Raw genomic sequence first — 20607 nt, forward strand, 5'->3', positions numbered from 1 at the left:
TAGGCGACCCAACAAAAATTTCAGGCGACCCAACTTTGGGTCGCGACCCATAGGTTGGGAAACACTGCCGTAGGCTACGTTCGACAGTTCAGTGTTTGCCTGAAACGTGTGACATGATACTCGCAATTTTATATTGCCACTTGTTTTCGGTCATTGTTACCAAAAACCTATTTGTCACACTTGACACTGTACGAGGTTGCACTATTTTTGGATAATGAAAACGATGTTGACATCTTATTTAATTTCCGTACCAGTACGAGATATAGCTTTGGGTACGGTGACACGCTCAAGTGGTAACAAAGTTCTTTGGTGGTAACGTGTAGGCTACCAACGTTCGCATGGCATGTTGTCATCCACAAAACACATATACATTCAAAATTATTATTTGTTCAACACTACTGGGTTTTGCATGATAAGACTAAAGTGAAAATAAAATTAAAAAGCACTGTAGTGTGAAATATATGTTTCAGATTACCCTTTTTAAATAAATTACGCGTCATGCTTCATTGCCGTTCGGTTAGCCTTCTGTACTGTACGACAGCACCCTTGTGGAACTGGTAGTTGGAGATGCAGTTGTAGTATTTTGGTTGTGGGTTTGCAATTTGTGTGTTTTTGTTGATGTTGATACTTAGTCCGAACAATTGAAAGCTGTTTTCTTTTTCACTTTTCCAGAGTACAAAAGCAATGTTAAACATTTGTACTTTATCATGGAATTGCAATGGCTGAAACATTAAAGGTTTGTTTTGCATTTTATCATACTTTTTTGTTTGTACTTTAGTTTTGCCAAGATTGGTGAGTATACCCATATATGGATACCTTTTTATGAAAAACTGGAATTTTACAGAAATATGCACACCTTTTTGTCAAATGTATGCACTTTTAAAGCTTTTAGCGTTAATCTCTATATATAGTAAAAAAGAAAATTCTTTACATTTTAAGTGTTTGATGCATACCAGTCACAAGTTTACAAATAATTTTTAATGTCACTACAAACTTGAGAAATTTTAGATTAGAAATTTTATTTTGGCCTTTTATTTTTTATTTTGTCAAAATAATTCCATGGAATTAGGGTTTCCTCCCAGGAATTTCCTGGCGAGACATTTCAGACAATCAAGCAAAAACGTTTTTTGTGTATAATATTGTGAAAAAACAATCTTTATGTTCAAATTTCTGCTAACTGTAACCAAAATATGGCGTTTTGTAATTTTGATTTTTATAATAGTTTACAAATTTTTTTTTTTAAACAAGATTGCAAATTTGGTTATAATCAACAAAATCATGGCTAATAAGATGCTTACAGTAAAATAACTAGTTTTAGTGATTGCACTGTAAAACTACCCACGCAAATTTTTCGGTCAGGATCCCGGGATTCCCCGAAAATAAAAAAAATATTTGCTGAATCCCAGGAATTAAAAAATCTGGGAAATAGAGGAACTAGAGTTCCTTCTCAAGAAATTCTCAAAAAATCTCGAAAAAATCGAGTCTCGACTCTCGAGAAATAAATAAAAATTTCTCGTGAAAAATTACGACACATATCATAAACAAAAAGTAAATGCGACACCTCTTATTACATGTATTTTTCATTTCAACTTGCCTCAACGCGCACTGGGCACATAACTTTCTTATTTTGCTTCTGAAACAGCGATTTTTAGCATGCATTGCCGCTAAACTTTCACCTTTCCCAGGCAGTAGTCATGCCTGGTTGTGTAAGATCTATAACAGTCGCTTCGTTTTTTGCTGGTTTGCCAGCGAATCACTACTTGCGATCGGTGCTAGAAGCGAAAAAGCGTACAATCGGAAATTTTTCGGTTTGTTTTTGTTAGAAAATTGGCTTAAATAAAGATTTCGAGACTCTCGAGATTCTCAAGAAATGAATTTTTAATTTCTCGTTTCTTGAGAAACGAAAAAGTTGAGAAATAGAGGAACCCTATCACACATGCAGCTTCTATGCTAAACCGTACAACGTTGTTTGTATAATGATTCATTTTTTTTGGTCCCATTTAGTTTCCTTCTATTTGGCATGTTAAAAGCTGTAACATTGTAGGTAATTATTTTTCGATCAAAAAATATTTTTCATTGAAGTGCTGAGAAACTTAATGAAAATCTTCCTCTCGAAATAAATGTACTTGACTACATACATGATTTGAAAATGTTATTTCAAGCACGTTTTGAAAGTGTTATTTTAAAGCATAACCAATTTTTATGAATTATTTGCGAAAGCAGGCTTGTGATGACACACAACTTTATTGTAAATATATATAGGAAATTAATCTATTCCAATATGTTGAAAATCTGCCTGGAACTCATGCCATGTGCTTTGTTTATGCATTGTAATGAACAACTTGATGTTTTACTAAAAAAGTAAATGCAAAAATAAAAACTGTTTTAAGTGGCTCTTTATATTTCAGATGCAACTGAAAGTGATTGAAGGATGTAGACTGCCTGTCAAACGGGATTTGGAAGGACAGATTGAGTGGCGTAAATATCACTGACTCAATAGGCTAACAAAAAAGTTTCAAAGTTTGCAATGACTTAAAAAATACATAAACAAAATAAAGCTGCCTTAACATGTTGCACAATAAAAAATGTTTTCAACATGCAGCTAAAGTTTTAATAATTTTTAAATATCTGGTATTTGCAAATGCAAATTTTAGTATAAACCCCTGAAATGGATAGTATTATTATAAAGTGTCTAAATTAAATCTGCTTCTATCAGCTTTTAATTTATCACCTATAACTTCTGAGCTGTTAGGGGATTTTTGTTCTTGCCTGAAGTTTAACCCCTTTTACTATGAAAAGTTTGATGAGTTTGGATGAATCTAACACAGATCGTAGACATAGTGATGTAAATGTGCCATTTGTGTGGTTTGACTTGATAGCATTTAACCCCACTGGCCCCCTAAAATGGAGGATTTTTTTAACAATACCTAAATTGAATGAAATTTGGATATGTTGTAGAATTTGCCATTTAAAGGTGTTTATTGTTGTGTTTTACCTTTTAGTCCCTATGTTTATTCCCCCTAGACCCCTAACATGGGTAAATGGTGTGAATTGAATAAATTTTACACATGGAACATGCTATTTTGAATCCTTGATTGTTGTGTTTAACACTGTAGCTCCACATGTAACCCAACTGGCTCCTAAAATGTCTGAATTTTTAAACAATGTCAGAATTAAATAAAATTTTGACAGCTTGTAGAATTTGCCATGTATAGGTGTCGACATAATCGCCGAACAATCAAGGGCTGGGTATGCCAATGGTAAAATGAAATGTCAAGTCACTTTTAAAATTTTGCTAACCTTTTTTTCCAAGTCAAACTAACATGCAATTTTGAATTATTTTTACTATGACCTGTAGGGGCTTAACCTTTTCCCCCTGTAGGGGCTACCATAGTTTTGTCTTTGCTGTTTTTTCTTCAAATTTGCTGTTTTTTCTTTAAATGTTATCAACCTAAAATTAGTATTTATTATTTACCCCACCCCGAACTTTTTACTTTATATGATCCTAAAATTGCTAAACTGTTGCATAGATTTGTTGGCCATTGTTTTTTTTTGTTTTTTTTGTGAATCCTGTCAACAATCTTCACTTTGTGCATGGATTAGCAAATCAAAAATCCTTTCAATTGTATTAAGTTGTGTTTGTTTATTGTCAATAAATTAAATTTGTTTCAGATTTGGCAGAAATTTTAAGCATCAGAGAATTCGATGGCAACAACCAATATTATGTGCACTATGTTGATTGTAAGTTTGTTTCATTTTGTTGCTTTCAAATTTTGTTTGTTTATAGTATTTTAAACATACAGTCTTAGGGAAAAAATAACATAACTAGATTCTGTAATGTACATGGTAACATATTTTTGTTAAAAAGTTAACAAGAGACTTGACGAATGGGTTGCGGAGAGCAGACTTGACTTCGCGAAGATGCAACTCCCTAAAAAAGAACCCAAATCTGCACACAGAAGAAATACAGACTCCAGACCAGCCAGTCCAGAGCGTGAAGTAGTTTTGGTACCAACAATTTCATGTTACTGTTTAGTAGTAAACTTTTTAGTAAAAGTATATGATTATTGATTGTCAAAAAAAGTATATAATTGTCAAGGAATAGTATACTGTCAAAGATTTGCATTTTGTTATCTTTTTTTGTTACTTTTGTGTCTGTTTAGAATGGAGTGTCATCCAAAGATTGGCAAGTTAAACAAAAAACACCAAATAAAGTCCCTAGAAAACGAAAACTTCCTGAAGCTGGACCTGAGGAGGTATTCTTTACTTTTTCTATTCATTTATCAAATTTGGTAGAGTTATAAAAACAATGCACATTTAAGTATCTGGAAATAACAGACAAGTAAGATTGATGGCATAACTAAAAAGTTTTTGTATGCGTTTAAACAGATTTTACAATTAAACAGAAAAGTGTTTTTCGCAAGTGTAAAGCTGAAGCTTCATAATCTTCATGCTGCGGTCCTGATAAACGTACTATTGTTTTCTGCTATTGCAAAAGTTATGTCACATATGGTTGTGAACAAAATATCAAGTCTAACTCCAGGATGAATGTTTTACTTTAAAAGTACTTTATTAAAATTGTTTTGCTCCATCACTTTTTAAATTACCAGGAATCTCAGGAATCTTCTGATGGTGCTCCAAGACAAACTGGTAGTATGACTATCCATGTGCCTGAAGACAAAGTTAGTCGCATAAAGAACATCAAGTGTATTGGTCAGTTACTTTAAAACAATATCTTGTGTAACATCATATCAATTGATTGTTGCAAAATTTTCACAGAGATTGGAAAATACAGACTCAAGCCTTGGTATTTTTCCCCATACCCCATTGAACTGACCAAATATGAAGTTGTTTATTTGTGCGAGTTCTGCCTGAAGTATGCCAAAAGTGCAACTTGCCTTCAACGTCACCTGGTAGGAAAATTATTAATAAACTGCAAACACTTTTTGTCCGGAAATTCTGTCCAGATTTATTCTTTACAAAAGGAGTTCCCAACCTGTGGTAAATGTACCACTTGTGGTACGCGAAGGTTCTTCAGGTGGTACGTGGGCATCTTCCGTTTTTTTTTTCACAAAAACCTACACAAGGAATTTTCTCCATAAACTTTTGGCCCAGTATGGCCTCTTCATATTCAACGCTAGCTTATCATGCTGTTCTGCAGCTATAACTGATTTTTCCTTCCACGTGGGAATGTGAGCAGGGATTTTCAGTCATGATAAACATCAAGTCAAAAATCGAAACCGACTAGGTGCGCCCGGAAATGACTTTCGATGCGCTGTTACCAAATCTACACCGCGAATCGACCAATTGGTGGAAAGTAAACAAAACTCTCATTAAATTTACGTGTGGTGCTTTAGTGTTATTTTATTAAGCCAATATTATTCTTCTGAATAAAATATGATTCGATCAAGTTAGTTGTTCTGCAATAACTGTTACGTGTGGCAGTACAGAGCGTCCAAGTGGTACGAGAACGTAAAAAGGTTGGGAACCCCTGCTTTACAACAAAGATTTTAATATTGTGCTTTAGTAGCGTTTTTGTCCATGATTTTTTTTAATGTTGTATTGTGCAGACGAAATGTCAACTCAAGTATCCCCCTGGAAATGAAATATACCGCAAAGCTGACATTTCTTTTTTTGAGATTGATGGACGAAAAAATAAGGTAAGGTTGCATTTCTTATTTGCAAAAAAAAAACAGGACGACAACCCAATTTTGTTTGGTCACTAGATGGCAATAAAGGTTTGATTCAGCGATAAAAATGCAAAGGTCACTTTTTGGCGGATTTTACAGAAAATTTGACCTCATAGATTGGCATCATAAAATTTTTTACTTGGTATCGTTTTTGTCGCCTTTTACAGAGCTATGCACAAAATCTTTGTTTGTTGGCCAAATGTTTTTTGGACCACAAGACCCTTTATTACGACACTGACCCTTTCCTGTTTTACGTCATGACTGAACATGATTCCAAGGGTTTTCATCTTGTTGGATACTTTTCGAAAGTGAGTACCCTTTGTTTGCAGATTTTTAATTGACTTAATTAATGTGGTTGTGATTGTTTTGAAATTTTATTACTAAAAAAACAAACCATTTGCAAGTGGGCGGTGTGGAGTCGGTATGGTAAATATAGTAGACCTCTAAAGCAGTGGGCTTAATTATGGCTTAAAAATACCCACCTAATTGAGAAGTATTTTAGGTTTTGTACTGTCACTTCTTGCCCGAGTTAACCCATGTATTACCCATTTTTAAAAACAGCCCACATGATGCTGGAATTTCGCAGATTGGAATTAATTTGTATTTGCGTGTTGAGTTATGTGTGCTTTCTAGCAACAAGAAAGACCGTTAAATTTTTTATTTTAATTGAGTAAGTATCTGTTAAAATTAATAGGTATGCGAAATGCATGCAAAATGACCAAATCCATAGGAACAAATCAGCGAAAAATGAACAAATTTTACATTGAAGCAGTGTTGTAAGACTGGCCGCGTTTTTCGGATTCAGGCTTCAGGCTTCAGTTTCAATTAAACTGGACCGATTCGGGCCTGATGTTCAACTTATCTTGGAAAGTCTCAGTTTCGGGCCTAATTCGGGCGTTATTTGAAGACTTTTTTGCGTTAGGGTCGGGTTTCGGGCTTGGACTTTCGGATTCGGGCCCTAGTTTCAGGCACCCTTACAGCTCTGCTTTAAAGGACTCTAATCTGTCTTGATTGATAAACGTTTTGTTTACCTGTCATCCATGCAGGAAAAAGAGTCAACAGAAGACTACAATGTCGCATGTATTTTAACGCTGCCACCACATCAGAGAAAAGGATTCGGAAAATTACTTATCGAATTCAGTGAGTAATACGATTAAAGCTACGTATTGTATCACAATGCTTCAAGCAAACTCACTTACCCTCGAAATTTAGCTCATTGCGACAGATTTAGTTGCTTGAATCATTGTCAATCAAATTGTTGTTATTGTTCTTGCGAAAGCACTCGCAATTCATGACGTCGAAAATAAACTGTTTTGACTTGCATGCATCATGATTTAGCAAAAGGGTTAATTGGGTACTTAACGTTTTAATCAATGGATGACGTCATTAATAGTTTTTGTTTTTAAATGAAGTACTTTAGATTTTCTTCAATTCTCAAATATAGGTTGAAACACATTGACATGCATTGAAATGCACACAAACACACATTTGTTATTGATGGTAGTGCAGTTGAACTGTCCACTGTTGTCTATTTGGCACAGTAAAATGTCATATAAGAGCTTGGCTACAGCGCATAGTATCACGTAAATACAGCAGTGAACAATGGTTACATCTACTTATGCTTAACCAACATATGTACACTAAGCGCCACTGGAAACACAAGTGATTAACAATCAATTTATAATTTCTGTAAAAACTTCTGACCAAATGTTTTGAAAATACAAATAAACTAGCATTACTATGGCCGACACCCTTTTTTCAAAGGAAAACATTGTAATAAAATTTTAAAACAAATCGAGATTTTGTTGAATTATATCGTGTATTTATTTGCAGGTTACGCGCTATCCAAACTCGAAGGCAAAGCCGGGACACCTGAAAAACCACTTTCCGATCTCGGATTGCTTTCGTATCGGTCTTACTGGACACACACGATACTGAACATCATCATTAATTTAAAACCTGACAATGGACAGGAAAAACCACAAATCACTATTAAGTAAGTCCAAATGTGTGTAAACTCTCGCAGTTCTGCGGCAATGGTTTCATGAGCAATTTGGGAAGTTTTGGACTGGTTTGATTTTGAAACCGAAAGATTAATATTCAGTTCTAGAGAAGAAAACTGCAACGAACTCTCTGAAAAGACGTACGCGTATATTTATAACCTATTTTATAAACCTGTTCTGGACATATTCTATAATAATAAGTAATAAGTGTTTCGTTTTCAACGGGGGATTTATCTAATGACATGACGACGGGCAAGCTATGGAAATCTTTGCAGGTTTTAGAAGCAGCGACCTTGCGTTTCAATGGGTAGTGGGTTATTGTTTTCACACAGCACTTTCGATTGGGCGGTTAATCAGGCAGCCAGTATCACTAGCATATTTTAAGCACCCTAGTTGAAATGTCTGAAGTCCAAAAACAACAGCGTTTTGGTTTCATAAAATAAGTTTCGATTTGGTTTCAGCGATAGCTGTTGCCCTTTCGGTGTCAAGTCTGAAATCTTGAGAATGTGCTTTCATTAAACTTTTTCGTTTGTGGCTCTTGCGAAATCGATTGTGCGAGGCCGCGCATGTATTTCTGGCAGTCAGGAAAGAACCAAACAAAAGTACCTGCTGTGGACTGGTGCTCCGAAATCGGTGCGGTGCGGTTCGCTCCTTGTCACCGCCGGTACGAGCAAGGAGAACTGCTCGACCGGCTCTGCGCGAATATTTCGTCGAAATACAAGGTCTCTTGGGTCGCGCCATGTCTGCAAAACAACATCATATTTCGCTATTAAGGGAAATCCTCCTTTAGCAAAAACAAAAATCCTCACGAAAAATAATTAGAAATAGGCACTGAAATTTAATAAGGGCACTTTGTGCGGAAGTTGGATTTGCACTCCTTAAACACTGGATTGGATAATTGTGTAACAATCACTGTTGCAGGGCTCTGTAAAATATACAAAGCAAAATGACCCTTGTGCTTTGTATTTTGATTAAATCTGAAACGTAAAACAAAGCAAATGTTAGTGTGGTTTCCTATTGAAGCGCCTTCACTATTCATTCGCGTGGATTTCACGTAAACATGTTTGCTCTGCGACAAACTGTGGTTGCAAATGCCAGTCGCTCTGCGCAGGAAAATGAATTCAAGCCACGAATCCTAGGCACTGGCCTTGCGGGAACGGGAACTGTTTTCAATTTGACCCTTGGCTTGCTGCGCTGACAATTCGTTGCTCCTTCACTTGTCATATTGCAATGGGATTTCCTTGGTCTTGTCGTGCAGGAATTGCTAGCAGGTGGTAATCTGACAATGTATCTTGTATAGCGATGTGTTAAACAAAGGGTATATTCGGCGCATAACAATTCCATGAATTTTCATGATAAATTACGTGCTAATATACTTGTGCATTGGGTATATAGTGCATGGGCGTTTTAACAGGTATTTTGTAATTTTCGACATTTAAAACTGACAAATTGTCGTAATTAGTCTTTCTGAATGCATTCCTGTATGTAGCTCAACAATTTGGACGAAAAACGCAAACATAGAGTTCTGTTTTTTTGTTTAAACTAAAGTCATTTTAATGTAATGCATGTGCAATGTTTGTTTGAGTCAATGTGGTGTTTTGGAACATACTTCAGCGAGGTTTTGTACAGGGTCAGTGGATTCAAACAAGTATTACAGTGACACTGGTTAACTTAAGTATTACGGTGAACTTTCCAAAAATTTGCAGAAGTTTTGAGAACCAAGTTATAAAAAGATTTTTATAATTCATCACACATAGTTAAACTTTCCAACGAAGTGGTTGTTTCCTCAAACACACCGTAAATAGCTCTCAACTAATGTGTCTAACACAGGTCAATATACCTTCCAAGGGTCCCATCATCGCCTGTAAAATGCTACACATCCTGTAATATTTCACCGAAAACGTGAATTGATTCTGCTGACTTGCCATTCATTTCAGGGTGCGATTAAAGATGGTTGCATGTGAGTAATCGGCTGAACCGACGTTGTAAGTTCATCTCAAATGCAGCAGCAATAAATGTTTTCGTGTTTACTTTTCCCGATCCTTGCAGATAAAACTCGTTTTAGTGTTGCCTCGTTTTTTTTTTAGGAAATTACAGTTATATAAGTTTGCCAAACAACCCATTTTTATTGCCATTTTATATGCAATCTTTTTTTGTTGCTATTTTATGTAACTTACAATCAATCCCCTATTCGCCATTCCACAGCAACTGTGTTATCTAACCAAACCTGGATACGACATAGAAATCCCGATAACGTATCCGGGAAGAGAATCTGTTTGCTCGTTTCAAGTGTTTGCATAGCAACGGGCGATGTTGCCAACAATAGACGCAAACTTTTGCATCACGTTGGCGACTTCAGCACAACAAAGAAACACAGAATAAACCGCTCGCAATGCAAACCACGTGTTGTAACGTATATGTGCCAGAGTAACCCGAAGCTAGACCGTCTTTGTTAGTTGTCACGTGACATTTGTTTACTGCCTTGCGACTTTGCTGTGGGTGTTTTCGAAGGGTACGGCACCTGCCGTTTAGAAGATTGCCTGTTGACCTAGCTTGTGGGGTCGTGCAAATTGCGGATACATGGTGGCTGATGTGGGGATTGCGACACCTGTCAAATCCCACCTAATTTTACCGTCTCGCCCTTTTAACGCTTTCCAATCTCGACCTCGCAATATTACCGATTTGCTATGGGTTTAATTTGAAAGCGCCGAAGAGGGCAAGGCGTTTAAGTTTAATTTGTGTATTTCTCGTGCTAATATGGATTATAATTGGGTCTGTCAAAGAAAAATGTAGAACTCTAGCAACTATCACTTTGTAAGGTTGTTTAATTGCGGACAAAAAGTAACGTGCGCTAACATTTTACACTTCGCGTCTTTTTATGTTGCTAATGAAAAAAAATTAAAAGTGTTTTTGCGAGGCGTTTTTCATTTCTGCGATTAAATGCGTATTAGTTCTTAACAAAACGTTATGGAAATATACATAGTTTGTGTTGTTTGTTTACATAAAGCATTGACGTATAACACTGCTGGGTAATTTTGTTGTGTAATACACATACGCGTCTTTAATCCTCGAAGGCCGTGGTTTTGCACTCTGGTTTTTCATTAAACTTTTGTGGCATTAAAAGCGCCATAAGTATGAACAGGTGGAATTTACTAAATTGTGACATGCTTTTGTAGATTAAAGTGTGTAAGGTGAAAAATGTGTTTTTCCAAATCCTCCAAACCGCCTACCTCGCACACCAGGCTCTATCTTAGCACTAAGGTCTGGATTCCTCACTATGATGAGTTTGTGACCCCAAAGAAGTGCTTTGTTGTTCGCCTAATCGCTCGTAAATGTTTTTCTGCGCTGTACTTGTGTTTATTGCGACGGTACGTGCCAATTATAACTTGTACATGTTGGGATATCGCAACACCACGGATCAAGCAAACATCGGCGCAAGCAAATACTATACCTTCGTATTATTTATTCCGTTGTTATATAACACGAAATTATTGATAGGTGTTGCAACTTTGAGCTAACCATATTTGCTCATTAAGTGCAACGTGTTTAAAAGTTGTAGCCATTACAAACTGCTTCGTTGTTGATGTGAACGTGTCTGGTATTTGCTGCTGGTTATGGTTCACTGATTGACACTTTACTGCCTCACAACTGTATCCCTAATGGATAGAATGGTTAGTGTTAATGTGTTTTAGTGCGTATGTGACCAATAATTTCGCGTAAGTTGTGTATCGGTGGAGGCTTGTCATGCTCTGTCGTTTTGTTTGTCAAAATTGCGACACAAACATTTAAGACAATGTTGTTATTTTTTGTCTTAACGGCAGGTAAATCAGATATCGCTTGTTCTAAGACTCCCTAGTGCCTTTTTGTGAAAAAAAGTGAATCGATTTCGAAACTTACACCGGCGTTGGAAATTATGGTTCTTTGTTTTTGCAATAAAAAAAATCCCAGTCCCCCTACCTCGACGCCAAATTTACCACCCTGTCTGCTGCAATACGAATTGCTTTGTAAACAGGACATATGCTTTGTTGCATCACTCCTACTCAACACCACCTTGAAAGCTATTTTAGTCCCCGCAGCCACGCTAAGTACACTAAACCCATTCTAGAGTGTGTGTTGATTTCCCAGTTAGCGAGGTGAAAACACATGTTGCCCACAGCATCAATAAGCTTTGTAGCAAACCTGTTTTGCAACATGGCAGAGCACAGCAATAAGCTTTCCAAAGTAAGGTCGTTGAATTTTTGGCGTTTATGTAAAAAGGCGTGGGCGTTGTGATTTCTGCCTGTACGATGTTGTGATATTTATCGTCCCAAAGGATGCAAAACCCAAATTGCAACGATTTCAGGCGAAAATGACTAAAAAATAAAATTGACACAGAAAACTGCACTTCTCTTTCGGTGGGCAAGGAAGTGGTCCTATCTGACGCATTTGTCATGTTATTTTATGGGTTAAACTCTTGTAGACAGGTGGTGTTACTTCAAATTACCTGACGTTGATCTTCGGTGGTCTTCACAAGCTTGTTAAGACAGGTAAATCGCAAATATGAAAATTGCCAATGTAGGAGAATTTTTCACATGCACCAATACGCAAAAAGCGCTGACTTTTTGGTTCGTGCAGAGGTTTAAATAGAGTGTTTTCAATGCATTTTCTGTTATGCAATATGTCGCGGTTTTCTGACGAAAGACGAAAACTTCATTAATAATATACTGTTGATACTAAGATCAATCGACGTGCACTGTGCACCTAATCGTGTGAATTCATATACCTTGTCCTGGGTATTAATTCAACTTTTCGCAGACCTCCGGGTTTTCAAGCTCCTCGCCGTGTTAACATTGTGCCCGAGAGCGCGTATTTCCTTTTACCGCAACTTGCACTTTCGCCTTGTCATTGCACACCACACATCACCGTTCGTCATCAAAACTTCCCTTATACTGGTTTAAACAAGTACATAATTACACACCGGTGGCTTTGCCTGATTAGAGATTGATTGGCCAATGTGGCGACTCCCATTTGTCCATCAGATAGTCTTTGACGTTGATCGGATGTTCGGATTGAATGTAGTTTGGATATACCTGTATGTAATTAGCCAACCAGGTTGTGATTATCTTTGCCAAATCGCCACAATTAAACCATTTGCTTGCCTTCAGTCTCCACAAGCTACAATTTGGAGATTAGGCTTTTTGCAGAAAGTCGCTATAATTGTGCAGCAAAAGGGATTTTGTCGGAAACTGAAATTTGCTGGTCTGTAGGCGTGTCACCCTAATACCTCAAGCTGTCATGATCTACAAAGTGTATAGCTTGTATTGTGTTAAAGCTAATCAGTGGGCGGAGTTTGTTAAAGTAAAATTTAATTGCTCCGTTTCGGCAACTGCCATTCACGGTGGCTCTTGAGACGACGTTAATCGCATCATGGTGTATACAAAGGCGATCAAGTAAGAACGTTCGCTATGTGTTAAATAGTTTTGGAAAAGATCTATGAAAAGGCTTTGCGTTTACAAGAAAGCCGTTTTACCGCGGTATTTCATCAATGCGGCGTTACAACGAATTATATTCTTTCTTTTGTGTGAAGTACGTACTTTTGAACAGCGGATTATATTTTTATACACCGCCGAATGAACATTCCGATTCCCTTGCTTAAAGGAGTTTCTTTCATTAATAAAATGTAATGGTTCAATGAAATATGTTTTTGTCACATGTGTTTTAACAAAAGTACTGCAACATACCTTTGTCACGGACAAGCACAATGTTTCTCATTGTAACAACTAATTAAAATCAACTTTTTATTTTTTAGCGAGATCTGTGAGAAAACATGCGTGAAAAAAGAAGACGTGATTTCGACTTTGCAACATCTCAACCTCATTAACTATCACAAGGGTCAGTACATTATCGTGCTTACTGATGAAGTTGTGGAGGGCCATAAGCGGTCTATGGCAAAACGAAAAATGCGCATAGAGTTGCGCTGTCTGCATTGGACGCCCAAAGACTGGAGCAAACGTGGAAAGTGGTGACCCGAAGTAACTCCGTTTGGGGTCACGTGCTATTTGAACTCTCGCCTCCTGGTCGGACGGCCTGAAGTAGTGGGTAGGGCTCTTGTCCGAACGTTGTGTTGTGCAAAGGCTTGTGTGCGAAAGTTCCAATAGGAGACTTACTTGGAACGTAAACCTAAGTACTACTGTATTGCACTATTGGACTTTTTATCTTTTTGACGATAATCACTTGAACGTGGCCTCGGTTGACATTTTCGTAGAAACAATATGTATGCTGTGCACGATGTTCATTTCTCCTGGCAGAAAAACAAACCGAACGTTAACAAAAACATATGGTCGAACCATGGCGCAGAGTCACATCTGCAAACCCGGATTAAATTTAAATCCGAGAACCGTCGGCTTTAGCGACAACAGCAAATATCACCACAGACAAGTTTTTGCACGAAAAATACAACACCTCTAGATCGTGTCTAAATGTCAGCACTTCTCGTGGCCACTAATTGCGTACAATCACATGTTTACTGCTAGGACATTTTAAAGTTGTTTCTATACGTTTTGGAAACGCACCCTTTCGCCCACGTCACAATTTTACTGCTATCGCCAAAAATGCGTAGTGACCACGTAGCACTAATACATATTTTGTGTACGACCTGACAGTGTTTTGTTTGCTCTTTGGCCTGTGTGCGTATTAGCACGACAAGAACGAAACATGGTATACGGAGCATCAGCGGAAGTTGCTGATAGACTTTTAGGGCAGGCGTCGAAAAAGTGACGTAGTAACTTGCTACTCTTGCGCATTTGCGGTCCGCCGAAAACAGGGGCTTCCCCATCTTCCTACCGAAGTTTGTGCTGTGTCATAACACTGCTTGGCACTTTTTCTGCAACAGCGAGTGCAGGTTTTTAAAGACAGCCCTACGTGTGACAAACAAGTGTTTTCAAAAACGTGTACAGTCTGCTTCATGTACAGCCTCCATTTAGAGTCATTTTTCGTTAGCTGTGTAAAAAAAATGATTCCCATGAATTTCAAAATAGTTGCTTTTGATCAACGGTGCTTCCGGTTAAGGTAGATATGTCGTTTTACCTTTCAGTTATAATCAGTTGTGTAGTACATTTAGCAAATCTCAAACAGCCACTTATTAGTTACAATAATATTTTCTGAGCACGACCACATACCCCCGTCAACAATCGCCTCTACCAATCCTCAATAATCGACAGGAAATTCTCAGAGCTCCGATAAAGTCGACATTCACCACTTGAACTTTTCCACCACCTGCACATCACATGCACCTGCTTGCTAGTAGCTGGTTTCCATCGACATTTCGTTCTTTCTTATCGGGCAATCACTGGGTGATTTCAATACGACAAGGAAGGTCTTGCAATGAGTTGTACACAGCACATGTCAATACTCCACTTTACCATTATTTTTTTTTAAAAAAAATCATTTACAACAAACCGAACTTAAAACTCAGTGATTTACTGCAGTCTAGTCATTAAGTGTTTAAAGTTAAGTTTTGTTATAACGATGGCTAAGAATTTCCTGTGCTACCAGAAGCAAGACAAGAATACGTAAACCCTTCATGTTAAAACCCCTACTTCACAAACTACACATTAAAATATTCGTTTAGGCCGGTGATAACCTGTCAATGTGGTCGTAAAATGCAGACTTTTGTAACATCGGACCCACTGTTGTCCCCAAACAATGAAATAGAATTAGGGAGAGCCACAACAACGGTCGATCTCCATAGCAAACCGGTCGTCGCCAAGGCTGTACCGCCGCGCTTATCTGGGTCCGCGGGTTAGATCACGTGACTGTTTGACGTCATCGCCGGTGGGATTGACGTCACTGACTTTTCACAAAAGCGTTGCCATACAAACAAGAATATTTGGCGCAAAAAGTCTGCTGTGAACGGGAGGTTTTCAAGACAACTAATACCAAATACTAATGGAACTGTCTTTCAAATGTCAGTGTTTTTATAAAAGATCGTTTTTATTGCTTGTTTTATTACTGGACCGTTCCAGACACAAGAAGTGGTATTTTGTATGCAAACACTTAAAACCATTCCAAATCTGTTCTGGAAATTGAAACCCGACTATGAAACATTCCACGCCTTTTTGACAACGACCAGCGTCAGGGCGACAGTTTTGAATTAAAATTAACTGGAATGTTTGCATAGGCGTGTCCGACTTGAGCTACATTGAATCTCAATCATATAGGTCACAAAATGCCTACGCACCATACACACAAAGCAAGCATATTCGGGAATTTACTAATCTGTTTTTTATTATCACTTACTTTCATAAAGGTATTTCAGCAATGGTAGCTATTTTTATTGTGGGATTTTTGTTTTGACTCATCTTGGCGCGCCTGACTTGAACAGCCAGATTTGGAAACCTACCCTTCATTCCTAGTCCTGCTGCCATAAATAGGCACCAGACCCTGATGTATCTCGGTTCATCGCATCATGCCAATCAACGGAAGCACGTTTGATAAACAGGGCACTGTTACGTCACAACGAAAGGGGTGCCTACTTTTCTTATGTTTCAGAGTCCCCAAGTGACTTGTCGCTTCGACCCCACTTGTCGCTAATTGTTGTTGGCACAATTGATTTTAATAAGTCATACGCGTTTGTTGCACGCCGGCTACTATGTGCACCCAGATTGACCTGGGCGTCTTGCCCAACTGATTCTGAAATATTCTGTAGGCTTTAGCTTTTACTAAACGTGTCATCAAAATAGAGGGGCATTTGAAAATGCAGCGCTTTACGTTTTTGCACAAACGAAAGTAAATGTGTTAACTAAGTAGCCTATATTAGGTGTTAGCATACTCGTGACCCCTAACCTATACATTTGCCTTATGAAAGCACGCACATCCTCCCAACTACAAGGTACATTGTTGCAAAGGAGGAACGAACCCAGCTATTGTCCATCGAGCAAAAGGACGGTTTAAAGTTGTGCTTTTATGCCACATAAATGTTGAGTTATCAAGGTTTGTTATTTCAAACATGGTATTCGTGACATTCATGAACTTTATTAGCTGCAAGGCACCTCAACAGAAAAATCACTTTTACCAAGTTTTTGATCTCATTAGTCTTTTGATAAAATTATGGTAAAATGAGTTCATTAAACAGGCTTTTGTGTGGCTGTGTGGCGCCAAGATGCTTACAGTGTTGCATCTGCATGTGATAAGCCAATAGAGGAGAGCATGATGGAAATATTTGCTGTTTAGGATGCGTGCGCATCGCTATGCAAACAACAGTGAACATGATCACACTGTCTCATTACACAACTTTCACCGACTGCCCACGTCAGACGACACCTTATCAAGTCCCGAACGACGCGACTGGCTTGAGAATGACATCGAAATATGCGCACTAAACTACACAGTCGTTCCTCTTTGCACTTGAAACGAAAGTTTTTGTGTTTTATGTTTGCATTAAAGAGAAACGCGTCGGTGATGCGCTGTGCAAACTGGTTGACTCACATTAGAACCGCCACCCAGTTTGAGACGCGCCACTGCCGTACTTTTTGTCGGAAATATCTGACTGGGCAGAAGGCGTCGCGGCGTGAACCCTTGGTTGCGAGACGAAGCTCCCGGAAATCGTCTGCAACAATCCAATGCCGCCGAAATAATTACCACTGTAAAGAGTGCTTCCTTCAACCATATAATGTTTATGTCTATCACGTTTAATGCCAGCATCTTTCTAAAAGCTTTACTGCATTAAGTTGGAAGATAATTTTTGGGAGCTTTTGAAGGGTTTTGCACAACCGATATAAAACACGAGCCACAACAAGTTGGGATCATTGATCGTATTTACATGCACAGCGTAGATGCGTTGAATTTCAAAATGAGATTGTCTGTAGCGAAGAAATTGTTACTGATTCCCTTTGCATTTGTTGCTTGAAATCTGCGAAAATATTCCTTTCTTCCTGAGTCATGTCCGGAGGAAAGTACACAGGAAGCATTCGACGCTTTACGGAAGCCACATCCATATGATCAGCAGCATGGCAAAACTTCCGGCAACCAACAAGCACAGGGTATTTTACAATAGAGCACAAAGGGACGAATCACCAAACAGGTGTCAATTTTCGCTGACGGAAGCGGTGCAAGTCTTTGTTTTGTAGGGTTAGGCCGACGCCTTGCCACCGGTTATTGCTGCGTTCGTCTTGGATCCGAGCGTTCATTAACACTGACAAGTGGCTGCCGCCTAATCACGTTTGAGGCGCTCCCAACGACGATTTGCTTACTTTTCCACGCCAAACTGTGAGAAGATTACCACTGGCGTATCAAGCTTGAGATCAATTGCCTTCCCATTGACGTCTTTCGAGCTGATGCGTCGAAATTAACTGTAATTTCAGGCGGCCACAGAACAAGATTTCTACAATCGGTCCAGGCCTTCCTGCTTTCAAACACTGATCGAGGGAAATACTAATGGCATGCTGCATCGATGTTCAAGGCCATTTAAACCCGCAATTTGCCATAAATTTTAAAACAGATTATTCTACCTAAAGCTCACCGGTCGTGTGGCAGCGACATTAATTAAGCTTAAAAGTTGTTACAGATCCGCACCTATTTAAATGAAATGAAATTTACAATTGTTGCACTATTTGTGTTTGCTAACCATGCCGCAAACTTACATATAAGGTAGTGTTGTGCAAAGCAAACCGAGTGGCGATCACACAACTCAACATATCATCCATTTACGGTAGGCGCCGTATCGTACCAATGTTTACACGACGTCGTTGGTTGCTATAATCTTAAATCGACGGTACTTGTGTGAACACGAAGAGTACCGGGACAAATTTGGCCAAACCTTCGTCTTGCGCATTATAACCACGCGCACTACAGAGATGTTTGGAAAAACCGTAGATAGTTTCCATCGCAACATTTGTACCGTTTTAACTGGTTAAGCCAGGATGAGCACCCATCAGGATGCAATATACACCGCTGACTTATCGGCAAACTGTCAGTCAAGGTTAGTTTGATTAGAATCATTTGACAAAGTCACGAAATCGACTGTTTTTATTCCACAATGTTAACTGTGAGTTGGTAAAGTTTACCCTGCAAAGTTTAAATTAAAACATGATGCGGAGGTTAAAACTTGGTTGTGTACTTTCGACAACTTTTCCAGTAGTTGCCTTTGTCTGAAGGGAAATATTGCAAATTGGGAGCTCGGCTTGGTACTCGTGTTTTTCCGACTCCCTTGTTCGCGAGCCAGTTCGCGAAACCTGACTATCACGCGTCCTAAAACTCCCCGACTGCTCCTCCACCGTATTTCTTTATTGTGCGCGCTTTTTTCTGGTCTTGTTCTGTCTATGAGGCTCGGTGGTATAAAACGTGGCGAGAACCAAAACATCACTCACAGTCGAAGCGAAAAGCTGTTGGTTTATGTGAGATTGAGAACTGAAACTGTTCAAAACATGGATGTATACTTCAAACGAAAAAGCGTGGCGAAAGCACCGCCAAGAAGAGATTGCAAGTACAAATGAAACATGGACTATATACACTTCATACAAATGTGAATTTTGAAGAAATTATGCATTTTCTAAGAAGAAACTAGAATGTCTAGTTGTAAGACTGACTGAAAGTGAAACGTGCAACTTGTTCACAACGAGGTCGCATTGTATATTACACTGATGATTTCTTGATAAAGACGAGGATTGCATCTAGCATGAGCTTTATCTCGAAACAGGCATGCGCAGAGAAACTTGCTCAGAACCTAAACGAGCAGCGCAGCAGCCTGCCTCAACGAAAACTAGTTGTTCACGATTTCGACGTCTAGCCAGCCGCCATCGGGCCTACTATCTGCAAAGTAAAGCACTCAAGGATTCAGAAGACTGATGAGAGAACCCTGACTTTCGCAGATACGTTTGGCCAAGAATTCTGCCAAAAGAGGGACACTGTCCAGTAAAAGGCGCTGATGGAAATTGCTTTCAAGGTAAATTAAGTTTCATTACAGTTTTATTATCCATAAGGTTACCAATATTTATATAGTTGCAGTATTCATAAATAACAATAAACGAGCATAAATAACAATAACTTTTTTAGTGCAATGAAACTAATCATACTTTTATCATTTTTAGAATTTTCAAAAACTTTCAACAACATCATTGACAACAATCGATACATTCTGATCACCGACAAAGCGTTTCTGACGCCTCACACCGAAACAAGCGCGAAGCAGTATCATATCATGGATTGGCACTGTAGCTGATGTAGTGAATATACAGCAGTCATTGTGCTACCACACGATCCTGTCTCGTGCCTACCATGTGACGTGATTATGCTCGTTAGGGCAAACATATCAAATCGACCGTTCATTTTTTATCAATGTAGTCTCAATAAGAAACGATTTTATTGTTTGTTTTTGTTGTTAATGTATTTGTATGTGTGTTTTACTCCGCCTTTGCTTTTGTTTTTCATGTTTTGTTGCAATAAATTGAAAAAGAGAGATTTTTGTTTCGCTGATAAGAAAAGAAAATTAAACGCAAAGTTACAATATTACGGTGCCACACTTTAATTTGTAAGGAAGTCACGTTACAACGCTTTCAGTTGTGTTAGGGCTGAAGTTCAGAAGGTCTAGAGGGCGTATAAACAAACACTGGCAGAATGCTTCAATATGCTGTGCAAAGTAGGTAAACTTAAATAACCAGTAATTAACGTCGAGTAACGACAAGCGGCTTAACAATTGAAGAAAGGTACAGTCGAGCAGACAAGAGTTTTCTACCGCCAGATCAATAAATATCTAAGTGTTGCCCAACAGTAAAACGGAAATATTAGCTGTGGTTTGAGGTATCCGGACAGCGCTGGGTCACAATGGGCAAAGGAAACGCACCTAACAATTTCCTTGGCGCTACAAAGCCTGCTTGGCGGCAGTCGAGCGGCATTCAACCTTGACGCTTCCGTCCTGCCAAACCTGCGCGGACAGCATG

The 20607-nt window shown here is 38.5% G+C and overlaps 1 protein-coding gene and 1 long non-coding RNA gene across 2 annotated transcripts; both read left to right on the forward strand.

The window, feature by feature from the left end:
* Nucleotides 1-530: 530 nt before the first annotated feature.
* LOC145222902 (histone acetyltransferase KAT5-like) lies at nt 531-14331 on the forward strand. The gene is made up of 12 exons (XM_080089144.1): nt 531-736; nt 2409-2478; nt 3673-3741; nt 3869-4008; nt 4164-4256; nt 4611-4713; nt 4780-4913; nt 5571-5660; nt 5858-5998; nt 6737-6830; nt 7524-7686; nt 13482-14331. Exons 1-12 carry the CDS (start codon nt 719-721, stop codon nt 13696-13698), a joined length of 1332 nt encoding a protein of 443 aa, XP_079945270.1. The 5' UTR covers nt 531-718; the 3' UTR covers nt 13699-14331.
* A 791-nt stretch (nt 14332-15122) lies between these two features.
* Nucleotides 15123-20128, forward strand: LOC145222911 (uncharacterized). The gene is made up of 2 exons (XR_013859395.1): nt 15123-19613; nt 19759-20128. It is a non-coding gene; the product is annotated as an uncharacterized LOC145222911 (long non-coding RNA).
* The last annotated feature ends 479 nt before the right edge of the window (nt 20129-20607 follow it).

This window comes from Phallusia mammillata, chromosome 1, assembly GCF_965637545.1.
Source record: "Phallusia mammillata chromosome 1, kaPhaMamm4.hap1.1, whole genome shotgun sequence".
NCBI classification, from domain to species: Eukaryota; Metazoa; Chordata; class Ascidiacea; order Phlebobranchia; family Ascidiidae; genus Phallusia; species Phallusia mammillata.